The sequence below is a fragment of the Geotrypetes seraphini genome, chromosome 3 (genome assembly GCF_902459505.1).
Source record: "Geotrypetes seraphini chromosome 3, aGeoSer1.1, whole genome shotgun sequence".
Taxonomy (NCBI): Eukaryota; Metazoa; Chordata; class Amphibia; order Gymnophiona; family Dermophiidae; genus Geotrypetes; species Geotrypetes seraphini.
Window position 1 is genome coordinate 401983143 of NC_047086.1, and position 16009 is coordinate 401999151.

The 16009-nt window shown below is 47.2% G+C and overlaps 1 protein-coding gene across 4 annotated transcripts in view; it reads left to right on the top strand.

Moving 5' to 3' along the window:
* The window catches only part of MDGA1 (MAM domain containing glycosylphosphatidylinositol anchor 1), a 629079-nt gene that overhangs the window by 493623 nt on the left and 119447 nt on the right, over positions 1 to 16009 (top strand). For all 4 annotated transcript variants that reach the window (XM_033939535.1, XM_033939538.1, XM_033939539.1 and 1 more), the window contains one exon: positions 3672 to 3824. In XM_033939535.1, coding sequence (XP_033795426.1) covers positions 3672 to 3824 — 153 coding nt within the window. The remainder of the gene's footprint in view (positions 1 to 3671; positions 3825 to 16009) is intronic.

Consider the following 16009-nt stretch of genomic DNA (forward strand, 5'->3'; position numbering starts at 1 on the left):
TAGGTGCGGTTTGGGTAGGAACAATTCTTATGTAATCCACCTTGAACCGTAAGGTAACGGCAGAATAGAAATTGCTGATGTAATGTAAATATGGCGTCTACGGTTATTGTTGAGTGCACGCTTTGTATGCTACGCTTGCAAACTGCAAATGTTGGAAGTGTACTGTTTAATATACTGCCTAAAAGTTGGATTCCCCACCCAGGACCTCTATTCCGCATCCGTTTTTTTTAACTCGGTCACTATTTTTGCCTCCACCACCTCCATAGGGAGGGAATTCCAGGCATCCACCATCCTCTCTATGAAAAAGTATTTCCTGGTATTACTCCTAAAGCTATCACCCCACATCCCATGGTCCAATATCCTGTTTCCAACAGTAGCTAATCCTCAGTACCTGGCAGAAACTCAAATGGTAGCAACATTCATGCTACAATCAGAAGGAAAAAGAGACTGGGGGGCAGCAACCTCCTCTCCCCTACAGCAGCAGCTAATACAGCCGACAGATCCCTGCAAGCTGGATTTTAGGTGACAAAAATAACACAGACTGAGGTGTGCAGGTGTTCTGCTTCTCCAGAGTATGTTTACTCATGCCAGTCTGCATCAGGAGGGGTGTTATGCTAAAACCATGCGGCCAGCCAAGCTCCGTGGAAGCACACCTCTGAATAAGACGGCGTCCCCCCCGTGAGTCTACCGCGAGGGAGTCACAGCCGCCAGTAATTCAACCGCAAGATACAGCCATTAAGGAGCTCACCTGCACTTTAGCTAGATGACAAATTATCCAAAGTGCATGCCGCCCTGGGTGAGCTGAAGGAAAGTGTGGCAGGGCACGCGGTGCGCATTCAGCAGGCGGAGGAACGGGTTGAGCGGCAGGAGGATGTGTCTACAGCACTTACTCTGAAAGAGATGGAGGGGAATTTCATTTGAGAAAAAAGTTAAGAAACCCGGTTTTGGCCATGTTGAGTTTAAGGTGCTCATGGTGGAAATGCCGAAAGCTAGGCCTGTCTGAGAACTCCTGCGTCAAACACAAGCTTCTTCATTCTAGTCCCTTGAATTCTGCTCTCTGTTATATGAGCCATGGGCTGCTGTCTCTCCTTCCTTCCATCCTTTGTCCAAAGTTTGTGCTCCCTCCCAGTCTCTCCCTTCCTTCTGTGTCCCAACTCGACCCTCTTGAAGCCCCTTGAACTCTGCTCTCTGTTATATGAGCCATGGGCTGCTGTCTCTCCTTCCTTCCTTCCTTCCTTCCTTTGTCCAAAGTTTGTGCTCCCTCCCAGTCCCTCCCTTCCTTCTATGTCCCAACTCGACCCTCTTGAAGCCCCTTGAACTCTGCTCTCTGTTATATGAGCCATGGGCTTCTATCTCTCCTTCCTTCCATCCTTTGTCCAGAGTTTGTGCTCCCTCCCAGTCCCTCCCTTCCTTCTGTGTCCCAACTCGACCCTCTTGAAGCCCCTTGAACTCTGCTCTCTGTTATATGAGCCATGGGCTGCTGTCTCTCCTTCCTTCCTTCCTTTGTCCAAAGTTTGTGCTCCCTCCCAATCCCTCCCTTCCTTCTATGTCCCAACTCGACCCTCTTGAAGCCCCTTGAACTCTGCTCTCTGTTATGTGAGCCAGATTAGAACCACCGGCTGCTGTCACTTAGCGCCACCTTCTGGTTGTGTTGAACAGTGGTAGTTCATGGTAACCTTGCCATCAAGTATGAAAGGCGATCTCTTACACCCGCAATTCAAGGCTTAACCCCTGGTGACAGTAGCCTTAAGCCGAGAAAAAGTTTTTAGGCCCGTGTAAACCTGAGTTTGCTGATCTTGGAGTTCTTGTTAAATGCTGAATGGGAAAGTGTACATGCTTTCGGTGGGTTTAATATGTGCATGTCGGGGCTGGGAGAAATCCTCCATCACAGCCCTGGCTCTGGGCGAGCTGGTTCTCTTTTCACCATTCTGTCTCGTTTATATTCCACTCTCGGGAACACTGGGGAGAAGCATAAAACAGGGAAAGCTGACAGCAATTAATGTTTTCTCCCTTCCTTCCTTCCTGAGATATCTTTTTTTCTGGCGGACACAAAGCGGAATGCTTAATATCTGGAACCAGCTTTTTAAAGTATTAAAATGTAATTTATTTTGCAGTAAGCTATTTGTTTTTCTTTGATGCAGTCATATGTTTTGGCTCTCCGTAATCTCACCAAATCCTTCTGTAGAGCTCCATGCATCCGTTATCCCCTCTCCATCCCCTCCCCTATAGCAAACTAAAATTCTGGAGTCTAGCTGCAAACCCAAATTTTTTAGTAGAGGAATCCAATCTTTTGAACGAAAAAAAAAAAAAAAATTGAGCATCCCCTAGGAAAAGAGAAAACACCTGTATATAATATGTAAACCGCTTTGATTGTACCACAGAAAGGCAGTAAATGAAATCCATGACCCTTCTTATAAATAAAGAGGTCATTGTCACGCTGTACCCTGGGGTTCAGTTTCCTAAAGTCAATTACTGTGACGCTGTAGTTTGGGAGATGGTTCCCCGGGGTCAGTCACTGTTGAGCTGCATCTGTAAGATCAGTTCCCAAATTCACTTATTGTGAGGCTGCGTCTTGCAGTTCAATTGCCCAGAATCAGTCAGTGTTAATAACTGTCTTTTGTCCTGCCCCATTCCCTCCTGCTCCTATGGGTTTCCAGCTCAGTCAGAAACAGGTTGTGGGGTTAGAGAACCACAAACCTCCATGTGCAACTGCCTGGAGTTTTCCTGTCCTTATATAATCTTCCCCCGTCCACTTCAATACCAGTTCTGTCGGGTTGGGCAGGGGCACAGGCTGCAGCTCCATCTGTAGCCCAGTGGATGCACTCCCTAACTCCAGCCAGTGGGTGCTGCTGTGGAGCCATAACCAAAGCAAACAAACAAACAAAAAAAAACAACCAGTGGAGACCGATGTTCCTGATTAGGACTTTTTATTCAAGTAGAACAGGAGTAAAATATGTCCACAACTTGGAATGGGGGATCCAACACAGTCCATGTTTTGACCTAAGTGTCTTCCTCAGGGGTCCTAGGGATATAAATGAGTATGGTTGAGTATGTATGGAGATAGAGTATAATGTTCCGATGAAAACAAAAACAAAAACTGTGGATACAGATGTTCTGGAGATAATTTATTAAACACTGACATATAAAACCATGAAAATTCAATTTAAAAAGTACAATGATAAAAAATACTGTGATGAAAATCCAAGCGGACCCTACACGGTCCGTGTTTCGGCAAACACGCCTTCCTCAGGGGTCTAATGGTTTTCAAACTCACATCTAAAGAATTGGACTGAAAACAGTCTATTGTCTTTAAACCTGTGAGCAAAGAACACCACAGACAAGCTGAAGGAGCAAAAAAAATGCTAAGGGGACAGAGTATAATGTTCTATAAGTGTGATATGGGGTGCTATAAGAGTGATTAAAGTTACGCGATTAAGTGTGACCTAAGCATATTGGTCCATGCACTTTAATTCTGATTTTTGACTGTACCAGCAGCTCCTGTGCTAGCCCCAGTGGCTCAGTCGACTGCAAGAGCCACCGCTGCAGATCGACACAGCGCATCGACGTGTCTGCGCCTCTTGGGTCGGCAGCCAGGCTCGCGACCTTTCTTCGGAACAGCTTTGAAAAGATTTCTCCCTCATGTGCTTTCCTCCGTCTCTCTTTCTTGTCAGGTTACTACATGTTCATTGAAGCCTCCCGGCCGCGGGTGCAAGGAGACAAGGCACGGCTGATCAGTCCCCTGTACAACGTCACCGCCAAATCCCCTTCCTACAGGACCTCCTACTGCATCTCCTTCTACTATCATATGTACGGGAAGCACATCGGTGAGTGCCTGCACGCTTCTGTACCACACACCCTTTGCGGGTGCTCTTGGCAGTCTACTTAGAGATACATACAGTAGGTAGGAAACAGCTCACTTCAACCCTGCTGCAAGTAACAAGGGTAACTGTGGGATAGTGTGGCGCAGTGGTTAGAGCTACAGCCTCGGCACCCTGAGGTTGTGGGTTCGAATCCCGCACTGCTCCTTGTGACCCTGGACAAGTTGCTTAATCCCCCCATTGCCCCAGGTACATTAGATAGAGCGGGAGCCCACCGGAACAGACAGGGAGAAATGCTTGAGTACCTGAATGTAAACCATTTTGAATGTGGTTGTAAAGCTGCAAAAAGCAGTATACAAGTCCCACCCCCTTTCCCTGATGTCATAATGGCTCATTCCACCAATAGGAGCCAACCTCATCAGTGATGTCACAATGGCTTCATTGTTCTATACTTGGCTCACTTCTGATATTGCATTGGAGGAGAATGTGGCTCAGTGGTTAGAGTTACAGCCTCAGCACTCTGAGGTTGTGGGTTCAAATCCCACACTGCTCCTTGTGACCCTGGGCAAGTCTCTTAATCCCCGTTGCCCCAGGTACATTAGATAGAGTGGGAGCCCACCAGGACAGTTAGAGAAAAATGTTTGAGTACCTGAATAATTTGTAATCCACATAGAACTGTAGGATATGCGGAATATAAATTATTTTTAAAAACTGATGCTGGATTACAAGTCCGTGAACAGAGTTGGAGTCCACCCGAGAACTGAGCTTATGCTCCCATGAGAGGGAGTGCACAGGTTGGGCAGCCAAACCTCCCTGGAACTGAGTGTTAGCTGAACTGATCCGGGAGGGGGGGGCAGAGGTCTGCGTAAGGAAAGGTGTCATGTTTCTGCTTGGTGAGAAAGCAGCACACGGCACTGAGGTCTGCGCACCGAAGTAGCAGTGGCATAGCCAGACACCCAGTTAGGGGGAGGACACAAGAACCCTATCCTACTACTTCTTATCATTTCCATAGCACTACCGGATGTACACAGCACTGTACACTAAACACATATGAGATGGTCCCTGCTCAACAGAGCTTATGCTTCCACCTGCTATCTCTTCCCCCCATCTCGCAGGCGATCTGGCATATCTCGACCTTCTCTCTGATGCTGCTTCTTGTCTTCGCATAGACGGAGCCATATCACAGGAAAGGCTCTGGGCCCAGCACAGCAGCGTGTTTGAGTCACTACCTGTGAAGAATTGAAGTGTTTAAAAAGTACACTGCCGGGGGGGGGAGGGGGGAGGGGAATGTTGAGAGACGCGGAATCGCCTGTGAGGAGGCAAGAGAGAGATGCCAGGGGTCTTGAGCAGGAAGGGCTTGGGGATCTCCAGCAGCCACATCACTGGTGCAACGCTGCTAGGAGAGCCTGTGTCCAAAGTGAGTGGGCCTTGTGGCTAGGCCACGTCATGACAGTTTAGGCCGGTTCATGTTTTCTGATTCTTCTCATCCTCCGTTTGACAGGGGAAGCAGAACACATTTTTGTTTAGAGGGGGCCAAATAAATCAATCTCTGGTCCTGATCCCAAACTCCATAATTGCCAGTGCATTGTTAGATAAACTTTTGGCAGCCTCCTGGATCCAATTGCCTACCCCACTCCACTGCCTATACCATCTGGTCTTGGGGTTCCTCAGTACCTCCCATTCTAGCACAATGACAAAGATTCGGGTCTGATTTTTTTGAGTTCTGCTGTCTGTCCAGCTGCATGGTAAGGACAGGGCCTCTGGAGTTTGGTAAGGGTTAAGGTCATAGGGAGAGGGTTTCCTGTTGTGGGAGGCTCAAAGCTGGCAGAAGCAGAGCTGGTTCTTGGTGTGCTGAGTCCTAGGACAGAAACTTGAAAAGGAATCCCAAAGCCGACCGTAGGTTGTGTCTCCATCAGCTATAGGTAGGTCTGCTAAGTCCCAGGACAGAAACCCGAAAAGGAGTCCCAAAGCCAACCGTAGGTTGTGTCTCCATCAGCTGTAGGTAGGCCTGCTGAGTCCCAGGACAGAAACCCAAAAAGGAGTCCCAAAGCCAACAGTAGGTTGTATCTCCATCAGCTGTAGGTAGGTCTGCTGAGTCCTAGGACAGAAACCCGAAAAGGAGTCCCAAAGCCAACCGTAGGTTGTGTCTCCATCAGCTGTAGGTAGGCCTGCTGAGTCCCAGGACAGAAACCCAAAAAGGAGTCCCAAAGCCAACAGTAGGTTGTATTTCCATCAGCTGTAGGTAGGTCTGCTGAGTCCTAGGACAGAAACCCGAAAAGGAGTCCCAAAGCCAACCGTAGGTTGTGTCTCCATAAGCTGTAGGTAGGCCTGCTGAGTCCCAGGACAGAAACCCAAAAAGGAGTCCCAAAGCCAACAGTAGGTTGTATCTCCATCTGCTGTAGGTAGGTCTGCTGAGTCCCAGGACAGAAACCCGAAAAGAAGTCCCAAAGCCAACCGTAGGTTGTGTCTCCATCAGCTGTAGGTAGGCCTGCTGAGTCCCAGGACAGAAACCCAAAAAGGAGTCCCAAAGCCAACAGTAGGTTGTATCTCCATCAGCTGTAGGTAGGTCTGCTGAGTCCCAGGACAGAAACCCGAAAAGGAGTCCCAAAGCCAACCGTAGGTTGTGTCTCCATCAGCTGTAGGTAGGCCTGCTGAGTCCCAGGACAGAAACCCAAAAAGGAGTCCCAAAGCCAACAGTAGGTTGTATTTCCATCAGCTGTAGGTAGGTCTGCTGAGTCCCAGGACAGAAACCCGAAAAGGAGTCCCAAAGCCAACCGTAGGTTGTGTCTCCATCAGCTGTAGGTAGGCCTGCTGAGTCCCAGGACAGAAACCCAAAAAGGAGTCCCAAAGCCAACAGTACGTTGTATCTCCATCTGCTGTAGGTAGGTCTGCTGAGTCCCAGGACAGAAACCCGAAAAGAAGTCCCAAAGCCAACCGTAGGTTGTGTCTCCATCAGCTGTAGGTAGGCCTGCTGAGTCCCAGGACAGAAACCCAAAAAGGAGTCCCAAAGCCAACAGTAGGTTGTATCTCCATCAGCTGTGGGTAGGTCTGCTGAGTCCCAGGACAGAAACCCGAAAAGGAGTCCCAAAGCCAACCGTAGGTTGTGTCTCCATCAGCTGTAGGTAGGCCTGCTGAGTCCCAGGACAGAAACCCAAAAAGGAGTCCCAAAGCCAACAGTAGGTTGTATCTCCATCAGCTGTAGGTAGGTCTGCTGAGTCCCAGGACAGAAACCCAAAAAGGAGTCCCAAAGCCAACAGTAGGTTGTATCTCCATCAGCTGTAGGTAGGTCTGCTGAGTCCCAGGACAGAAACCCGAAAAGGAGTCCCAAAGCCAACCGTAGGTTGTGTCTCCATCAGCTGTAGGTAGGCCTGCTGAGTCCCAGGACAGAAACCCAAAAAGGAGTCCCAAAGCCAACAGTAGGTTGCATCTCCATCAGCTGTAGGAAGGCCTGCTGAGTCCCAGGACAGAAACCCGAAAAGAAGTCCCAAAGCCAACCGTAGATTGTGTCTCCATCAGCTGTAGGTAGGTCTGCTGAGTCCCAGGATAGAAACCCGAAAAGGAGTCCCAAAGCCAACCGTAGGATGTGTCTCCATCAGCTGTAGGTAGGCCTGCTGAGTCCTAGGACAGAAACCTGAAAAGGAGTCCCAAAGCCAACCGTAGGATGTGTCTCCATCAGCTGTAGGTAGGCCTGCTGAGTCCTAGGACAGAAACCCGAAAAGAAGTCCCAAAGCCAACCGTAGGTTGCGTCTCCATCAGCTGTAGGTAGGCCTGCTGAGTCCCAACACAGAAACCCAAAAAGGAGTCCCAAAGCCAACATTAGGTTGTATTTCCATCAGCTGTAGGTAGGCCTGCTGAGTCCCAGGACAGAAACCCGAAAAAAAGTCCCAAAGCCAACCGTAGGTTGTGTCTCCATCAGCTGTAGGTAGGCCTGCTGAGTCCTAGGACAGAAACCCAAAAAGGAGTCCCAAAGCCAACCGTAGGTTGTGTCTCCATCAGCTGTAGGTAGGCCTGCTGAGTCCTAGGACAGAAACCCGAAAAGGAGTCCCAAAGCCAACCGTAGGTTGTGTCTCCATCAGCTGTAGGTAGGTCTGCTGAGTCCCAGGACAGAAACCCGAAAAGGAGTCCCAAAGCCAACCGTAGGTTGTGTCTCTATCAGCTGTAGGTAGGCCTGCTGAGTCCTAGGACAGAAACCCGAAAAGGAGTCCCAAAACCAACCGTAGGTTGTGTCTCCATCAGCTGTAGGTAGGCCTGCTGAGTCCCAGGACAGAAATCCGAAAAGAAGTCCCAAAGCCAACCGTAGATTGTGTCTCCATCAGCTGTAGGTAGGTCTGCTGAGTCCCAGGACAGAAACCCGAAAAGGAGTCCCAAAGCCAACCGTAGGATGTGTCTCCATCAGCTGTAGGTAGGCCTGCTGAGTCCTAGGACAGAAACCCAAAAAGGAGTCCCAAAGCCAACCGTAGGTTGTGTCTCCATCAGCTGTAGGTAGGCCTGCTGAGTCCTAGGACAGAAACCCGAAAAGAAGTCCCAAAGCCAACCGTAGGTTGTGTCTCCATCAGCTGTAGGTAGGCCTGCTGAGTCCCAGGACAGAAACCCGAAAAGAAGTCCCAAAGCCAACCGTAGGTTGTGTCCCCATCAGCTGTAGGTAGGTCTACTGAGTCCCAGGACAGAAACCCGAAAAAGAGTCCCAAAGCCATCCGTAGGATGTGTCTCCATCAGCTGTAGGTAGGCCTGCTGAGTCCTAGGACAGAAACCCGAAAAGGAGTCCCAAAGCCAACCGTAGGTTGTGTCTCCATCAGCTGTAGGTAGGCCTGCTGAGTCCTAGGACAGAAACCCGAAAAGGAGTCCCAAAGCCAACCGTAGGTTGTGTCTCTATCAGCTGTAGGTAGGTCTGCTGAGTCCCAGGACAGAAACCCGAAAAGGAGTCCCAAAGCCAACCGTAGGTTGTGTCTCTATCAGCTGTAGGTTGGCCTGTTGAGTCCTAGGACAGAAACCCGAAAAGGAGTCCCAAAACCAACCGTAGGTTGTGTCTCCATCAGCTGTAGGTAGGCCTGCTGAGTCCTAGGACAGAAATCCGAAAAGGATTCCCAAAGCCAACCGTAGGTTGTATCTCCATCAGCTGTAGGTCAGCCTGGGGACCCCTGTGACAGTTTGCTCTCATTGCCCTTCCTGCAACACCTGCCCTAGACAGAAGGCAGTGTTCCAGTGATGTGCACAGATACCTCCGTAGGACTCTTAATGAGACACTTTTGCACAAATTAAGACTTTAATTAAACTACAAGTGACACCTAACACACTGTCAGACTGTGTTTCCTGGAGGCTGGTGCGCTGTTAACGTTACCCACATAGAAGAGCTTGATAGTCACACTCTTTTCGAGCCACGAAACTTGCTGAAGCCATAAGACTGAGTAGTGTGCGTTTAAAGTTTATTAAAAATTGGATTAATCGCTTATCGAAACTTCTAGGCGATGTACATTTTTAAAAAACAAACAAACCCTAAGAGGAATACATGTAGTTTTATTAAGCAAACGCTGTATGTACTAAGACGAAGATGATAACAGACATATTAGCATGCATGTGTTTTTTTAGAATGACTCGCCTTTTTGAAATCACTACAATAATGGCTGCTACAGTGACTCATCGATTTTTTTTTACCATGATGTTTTGAGAATCTAGCCCTTGGTACCCACATCAATAATTACCTTCCCAAGGGTAGTGGTGGAGAGGAAAACGGTGATGGAATTTTAAAAAGCGTGGGATAAACAGAGGATTTCTAATTAGAAAACAAAGAATGTAAATGAAAGAGCTAAGGCCGGTATTGGACAGACTTGCACGGTCTGTGTCCCATATGTGGTGATTTGGTGTAGGATGGGCTGGGGAGGGCATCGATGGGAACTCCACTAACTTGGAACATGAGGATGTTACTGGCCAGACTTTATGGTAGATATCCTGCAAACAGGATGGCTGGATAGGCTGGAGTGAGCGTGGACGGCAACTTCAGCATTTGGAACCGAAGACAACACCAGGTGGACTTTACAGTCTATGACCCAGAAATATCAAAGAAGAGACAAATTGATTTAATCATGTATTTTTAATGGGTATAACTAATGAGCAGACTGGATGGACCGTTCAGGTCTTTATCTGCCATCATTTACTATGTTACTGAAAACATAGTGGGAGAGGAGTGAGCTACAATAAAGTCCCTATGGAAAGCTGTATTTGTGCTGTCATGCTCTGGCTGTGTCTGCTCCAATAAAAACTAATATTAAAAAAAAATTAAAGAAAAGTAAGCATAAAAAGGTTATAACAAGAGGAAGGGGAAGGTAGTTTAAGATTCTTTAAGAGTAAGGCGAGAAGCATAAGCGAACTAAAGCCACGAGGCAAGGAAGGGTAGCTACAGTTTGCAGCTCAAAAGCATCTTTGAATGGAAAACTTTTTAGGAGTCCTTTGAATTTGCCTAGATCTTTTTTTCTTCCCTCAAGTGAGCCGGTAAAGAATTCCATATTAGGGGGTGCTGTAACTGTGAGCGTGGTTCAGGGTTTGCGGTGGTTCCCAGCGCAGCTGGTGACTCTAGGCCAGGGGTGTCACCTGAGGACTCTGGATTATCGGGAACAACTTGATCTGATCCAGAAGCAGCCCTTCGAGGCCATAGCTGGAATGAGAGAAAACCGGGATCAGCAGGGCAGGATTAATTCTTCGAGGGCCCCTAGGCACACAAGTACACTGGGCCTCCTTCCCTGTTCTGACGCGCCCCGGCGGAAACAGGAAGCTGGGTCAAAGGGAAGCTTTGGGCAAGCAGCACCGCTTGGAAAATTACAGCTGGTGTTGCCTTTCTTACCCGCGTTCCTTGCTCATCTTATTTTCCATTGATGGGGGAGGAGGGTCCGTTGCCGATCGGTCCATTGATGGGGGGCCCGCGTTGCTGATCCGGGGGTGGACACGTTGCCAATCGATGCTGGGGGGGCCCATCACCGTTTGGAAAAAAAAAAAAAATACTCTCTTTCATCAGGCCCCCCTGACCATTTTGGGCCCTAGGCACGTGCCTACTGGGTCTATTCGTTGCCCTGGGATGTGTAACCATCCCTATTCGTTGCCCCGGGATGTGTAACCATTGTAAACGGGTCAAGAAGCTAAAACTTAATTGGGAAGGATGCAAGGGTGCTCGCGCCGGTGTTGGCTTTCCCTCTGAGGTCACTTCCTGGCCCCGTGACCAGGAAGTGATTTCAAAGGGGCGCCAGACCAGTGTTAAGTCGTGCAGTTACAGGTAATATGTCAGAGCAGATAGGCTTCAGACTCTGTAACACCTCTGTTTCATAAATGGTTGGTCTCTGGATCTTCCCTTTTAATGCTACAAAAAAAAAGAAAGGTTCGGGGGAGGTTTAAATTTCTGAGCTGGAGGATCGCTTTTGAAATGTTAATGTCAGGTGCTGATTTCCCTGGAGGACAGCTGCGGCTGGAGCCACTGAATTATTTAAAAGTGAAAGAGACAGATAGAGACTGTCCAGGGAGTGTCCTTTCCTCCTGGTCTAGCAGTCTATAAATCGGATGTTCTGGAACTTTCTCCTTCCACTGTCGGTCTTTTCTCCAGGGAGTGTGAATAAGGATGTTTCTGTGGCTGTTCACTCCTTATGGCTTACCTAATACTGTAGCCCTGTTTCCTGAATTCCTTTTACTTCATTTCTAGTACCTTGGGCAGAAATGTCTCTATGAATTTGGGGGGATCCTTGCCTTCCATTCCTGCTGAAATTTCCAAAATTATATTAAAACATTTATATCCCGCACATAACTGTAGCTTCACAAGTTAGACAACTAGGACTACCGGGGAATTAACAGCTTCTTTCAGTCTTCCCACAAATGTAAGGCATGTGTAATATAAATTTCTGGAATAAAAATGTTTTTAGGAATTTGCAGAACACTTTATAGTGGAACCTTTGTCACGAAGTCATTGAGTAACATATTGCAGTGTTTCTCAACTTCTTCAAGCCAGGTACCCCCTAAGTCTAACAAATATTAATCGAGTACTCCCACCTAAGCTCCGCCCCAGACCCCACCCCCATAATAATAGTACTAACTGTAATGCAATTTCTTCCATTCATTTTTCATATACACACAATATAATCTTATTAACAATACATAAGGGTAACCACACAATTAAAAAACACAAAGCACACTGTATGCAGGGAAAATGTTTCAAAGAGGTCAAGGCAAATGACTTTAAAATATACAATGTCACCTCAAGAACAGGTGTAAAAAAAAAATAGACAAATATAGTGCAAAATATAGACAGCAGATATAAATTCTCAAAACAGACACATTTCAATCACTAAGTTGAAAATAAAATAATTTTTCATACCTTTGGTGATTTTATGAGTCTCTGGTTGCACTTCCTTCTGACTGTGCATCCAATATTTCTTTCTTTCTGCCTCCTGCAGGCTTCCTCTCCTCGGGCCTCATTCCCTTCCCCAACCAACATCTCTCTCTGTCCCTCCATGAGTGCAACTTTTCTTCCTCTCTCCTCCACCCCTATTGGTGACATGTTTCCCTCTCTCTCTCATTGTCCATCTGTCTTTCTCTCTTTCCTCCCTTGCTGCAAAGGGAGTGGGGAAAGAGAGAGATATATCCAGGGTGCATCTCTCCCACTTCCTCTACTGCCACGTCCAATATTTCTACCTCTCTCATCCCCCGGATCATGTGCAGCATCTTTCACCACTGCCCAATAGTCCCATGCCCAACATTTCTCCTTCTATCACCCTTCTCCAGCACATGCCATCTCTCTCTCCATTCCCTCCACCACTATGTTCAACATTCCTCCCCCTTGCATTCCTTTCAATATGTCCCACTGTTCTCTCCATGACCATATCCAACATTTCTCCCTCTCATCCTTCTCTTCGCCAAGCATCTCTACCTCATTCTTCCCTCTCTATGCCCAACAATTTTCCTCTTTCTTCCTTTCCCCATGTGTACCATCTCTTTCCCTCTCACTCACACACTCATGCCCCACAATTCTCCCTTTCTAGTCTCTCCCTCCCTTCTGTATCCCAAATTCATGCCCCTCCATTCCTCCATCCACATGCATCTTTTCTCCTCTTCCTTTTCCCTTCCAGCCATGTGCATCTCCTCTCTCTATTTCCTTCCATTCCACTTTATCCATATGCTCCTCCTTTCTCTCTCTTCTTTTCCTCTTCATCCATGTGCATTTCCTCCTCTTTCTTCCATTCCTCTCCATCCCATAAGAAGCACATCCCTTCTCCCATTCTTCTCCATCCATGTTCAGCATTTTTCCACACCCATCCAGCTAGCCAGTGAACCAGCCAGCCTTACCAGCTCTTTCCTAAGGCCGCCTAACTTTGGGATGCCGTAAGAAGAATTTGAGCTAGAGTGTCTATCTTCAAGGGAGGGTGTACCCGTCGATGGACCCATGGACATGTCTCCCAGTTGCACACAAAGTGACGAACTGGGTCAGGAACTGGTAGTGATCAATGGAGATTGCTCTGAGGAAAGGGATGTAACCAGTGGTGGGCCTCAAGGTTCAGTTTTCAGGCCTATTCTTTTTAACATTTTTTTAAACAATATAGCTGAAGGGCTATTGGGTAAGATTTGCCTCTTTGCAAACTGCAATAGAGTAGACACCCCTGATGGTATAAATAACATGAGGAAGGACCTGGCGAAGCTTGAAGAATGGTCTGAAATTTGACAGCTAAGATTTAATGCTGCCAAAAATAAGGTCATGCATTTGGGCTTTCAAAAACCTGAGGAAATGGTATAATTTGGTGTGTGAAGAACTTTTTTGTGCAAAAAAGGAGTGGGACTTGGGAGTGATAGCATGTGATGGTCTTAAGGTGGACATACAAGTCAAAAAGGTGATGGCAAAAGCTAGAACGATGCTAAGGTGCATAGGGAGAGGTATTTCCAGCAGGAAAAAGGAAGTATTAATGCCCCTGTATAAGACTCCGGTGAGACCTCATTTAGAATAGTGTGTACAATTCTGGAGACCACACCTTCAAAAAGATATAAACAGGATGGAGTCAGTCCAGAGGTAGCCCCTCCAAAAGCTCAAACTCAGATGTAATTAAGCCATTTTTTTCTGAAAAGACCAATTCAGGTTTAATTGGCACTTTTTCTGGAACAGGTGTCTAGAATGTTCTTCCTTGCAATGCAAAAGAAAGAACATTTTGGCAACCTGCTACATCCCCTATCCTGGATTCATGCACCTGGCATGTGGAACGCCATTTGTGAAAGCTGATTCTAGGAGTCCATAACGGTTTGTCTGGGTAAATCAGTTCTCTGAAACTCTCTGTCGGTCTTGCTAAATATGAAGGGAAGTTTTAGGCTCAGTTTGGGAAGTCATTCCCAGGGGCATGGTATGAGTCAAATTAGTAAATAATGCATGGAGGCTGTATTGGCGTGTTTTATTTCTATTAACATCTGAACACACAGAAAGCAGGTGGAAAAGTCTGTCCATGGCAGTTTTGATAGGGAAAGCAAACACACAGACACACGAGCACACTTGCGCACACACACACACGGGTTACGAGACGTCCGGATTTACCCAGACATGTCCTCTTTTTAGTGGACTGTCCGGGCGTCTCGATGGCTTTTGAAAACCCGGCACTTTGTCAGGGTTTTGAAAAGCTGTCGAGATCAGGGCCAAGTCGAGGTTTGAGTGGGGCTGGGATTGGGGGGCAGAATGGGGAGGGGTCAGGGGTGGAACAGGGCGTGGCTGGGGTAGAAGAGGGCAGGCCCGGGGCAGAATGGGGCGGAGCCACACATTCTCTTTTTCCAGATGCAAAATCTGGTAACGCTAACATACACACACACACTCACATAAGAAGACAATTTGACACCAGCTCCCACGGAGAGACCTTAGCTTATAAAGTTACTCTGTAAAGTTTAGGAAAGCAGATTTTATCAGGACGTTTCCATGATCAAAGTCAGGGTTGTCAAACCGAGTCCTCAGGGGGACAAATTTTTCACCGACTCCACAGGAACTCAACTTCCCCGTCCATGCAAGTTTTGTTTCTGTCCCTGTCCCTGCCTCATTCCTGTAAGCTCAGCCTTAACTGCAGGCAGCGAAAATTGACCCAACCATCACCAAACTAATGATCAAAACAACAGACATCAAAGTGTTTCGAAAAGATATCAAAACATTTCTATTCAAAAAACACGACCCTACTAACTAATCTCCTCCCCTTTCGCACAAGCTCTCCCTCTCGTGAATAACACTTTAGTCAACTCCTAGAACCTTACCTTCCAAAAATATTCTGATTCCTAAATAAGCATCTACCTCACTATCCAACAAACTTCTTACGTCATTGTTTAGGTAATTTCTCTTCTGTAACCCGTATATACTGATATTCTCCACTGTATCCTGTTATCACTTGATTCTCTGCTATGTAATTCTTTCGGAAAAATCCAGATATCTTATAATTGAATCCTCTACCACACCATGTAAAGTACATGAATCACTGTTATCTAATTCTCTAGGTAATCATTGTTACGTAATTTTTTTCGGTAATGTCCAGATCTCTTCTAATTTGTAATCCGCCTAGAACCGTGAGGCACAGGCGGAATAGAAATCACTAATGTAATGTAAAGAATTTGAGGCTTGTGCAGGTGAGAACGGAGCTTAGGCATTGGTGGAATGAGGCATTATGACATCACAATCTGAGCTCTAGAATGTTGGGACTTAGGATTTTAAAGTGTTTGAGGCTTGTGCAGATGAGGACGAAGCTTGCAGGGATGGGGCAGGGACAGGAAAATGAGTTCCTGCGGGGACAGGAAAAAATTGTCCCCATGTCATTCTCTACTTAGGAGTTGCAAAGAGGCTGGGTTTTCAGGTAATCCCTAATGAATATATCTGAAAGAGATTAGACAGTGGCGTAGTAAGGGTGAGCACCGGCTGGGGCGGTAGCACCCTTCCCCCGTCCTCTTCCCCGTGCCCCCCTCTGGCGTGAGCAGCATGCCCACGTCGGTGTCAGTTTGTCCTTTGATGTCACTTCCTAGGTGCAGGGGAGAGTGATGCCAGACTGTGGGAAGGAGAGGAGAAAGATGTCAGACCACTAGAGGGGGGAGAGAGGGAGGATATTCTGCATAGGGATACAGAGAAAGGGGAGAGAGAGGGAGGAAATGTACCGAAATGGGAGAAGTGGGAAAGGGAAGAGATGGAAAAATGCTATTTAAGAAAAGATGGGAAT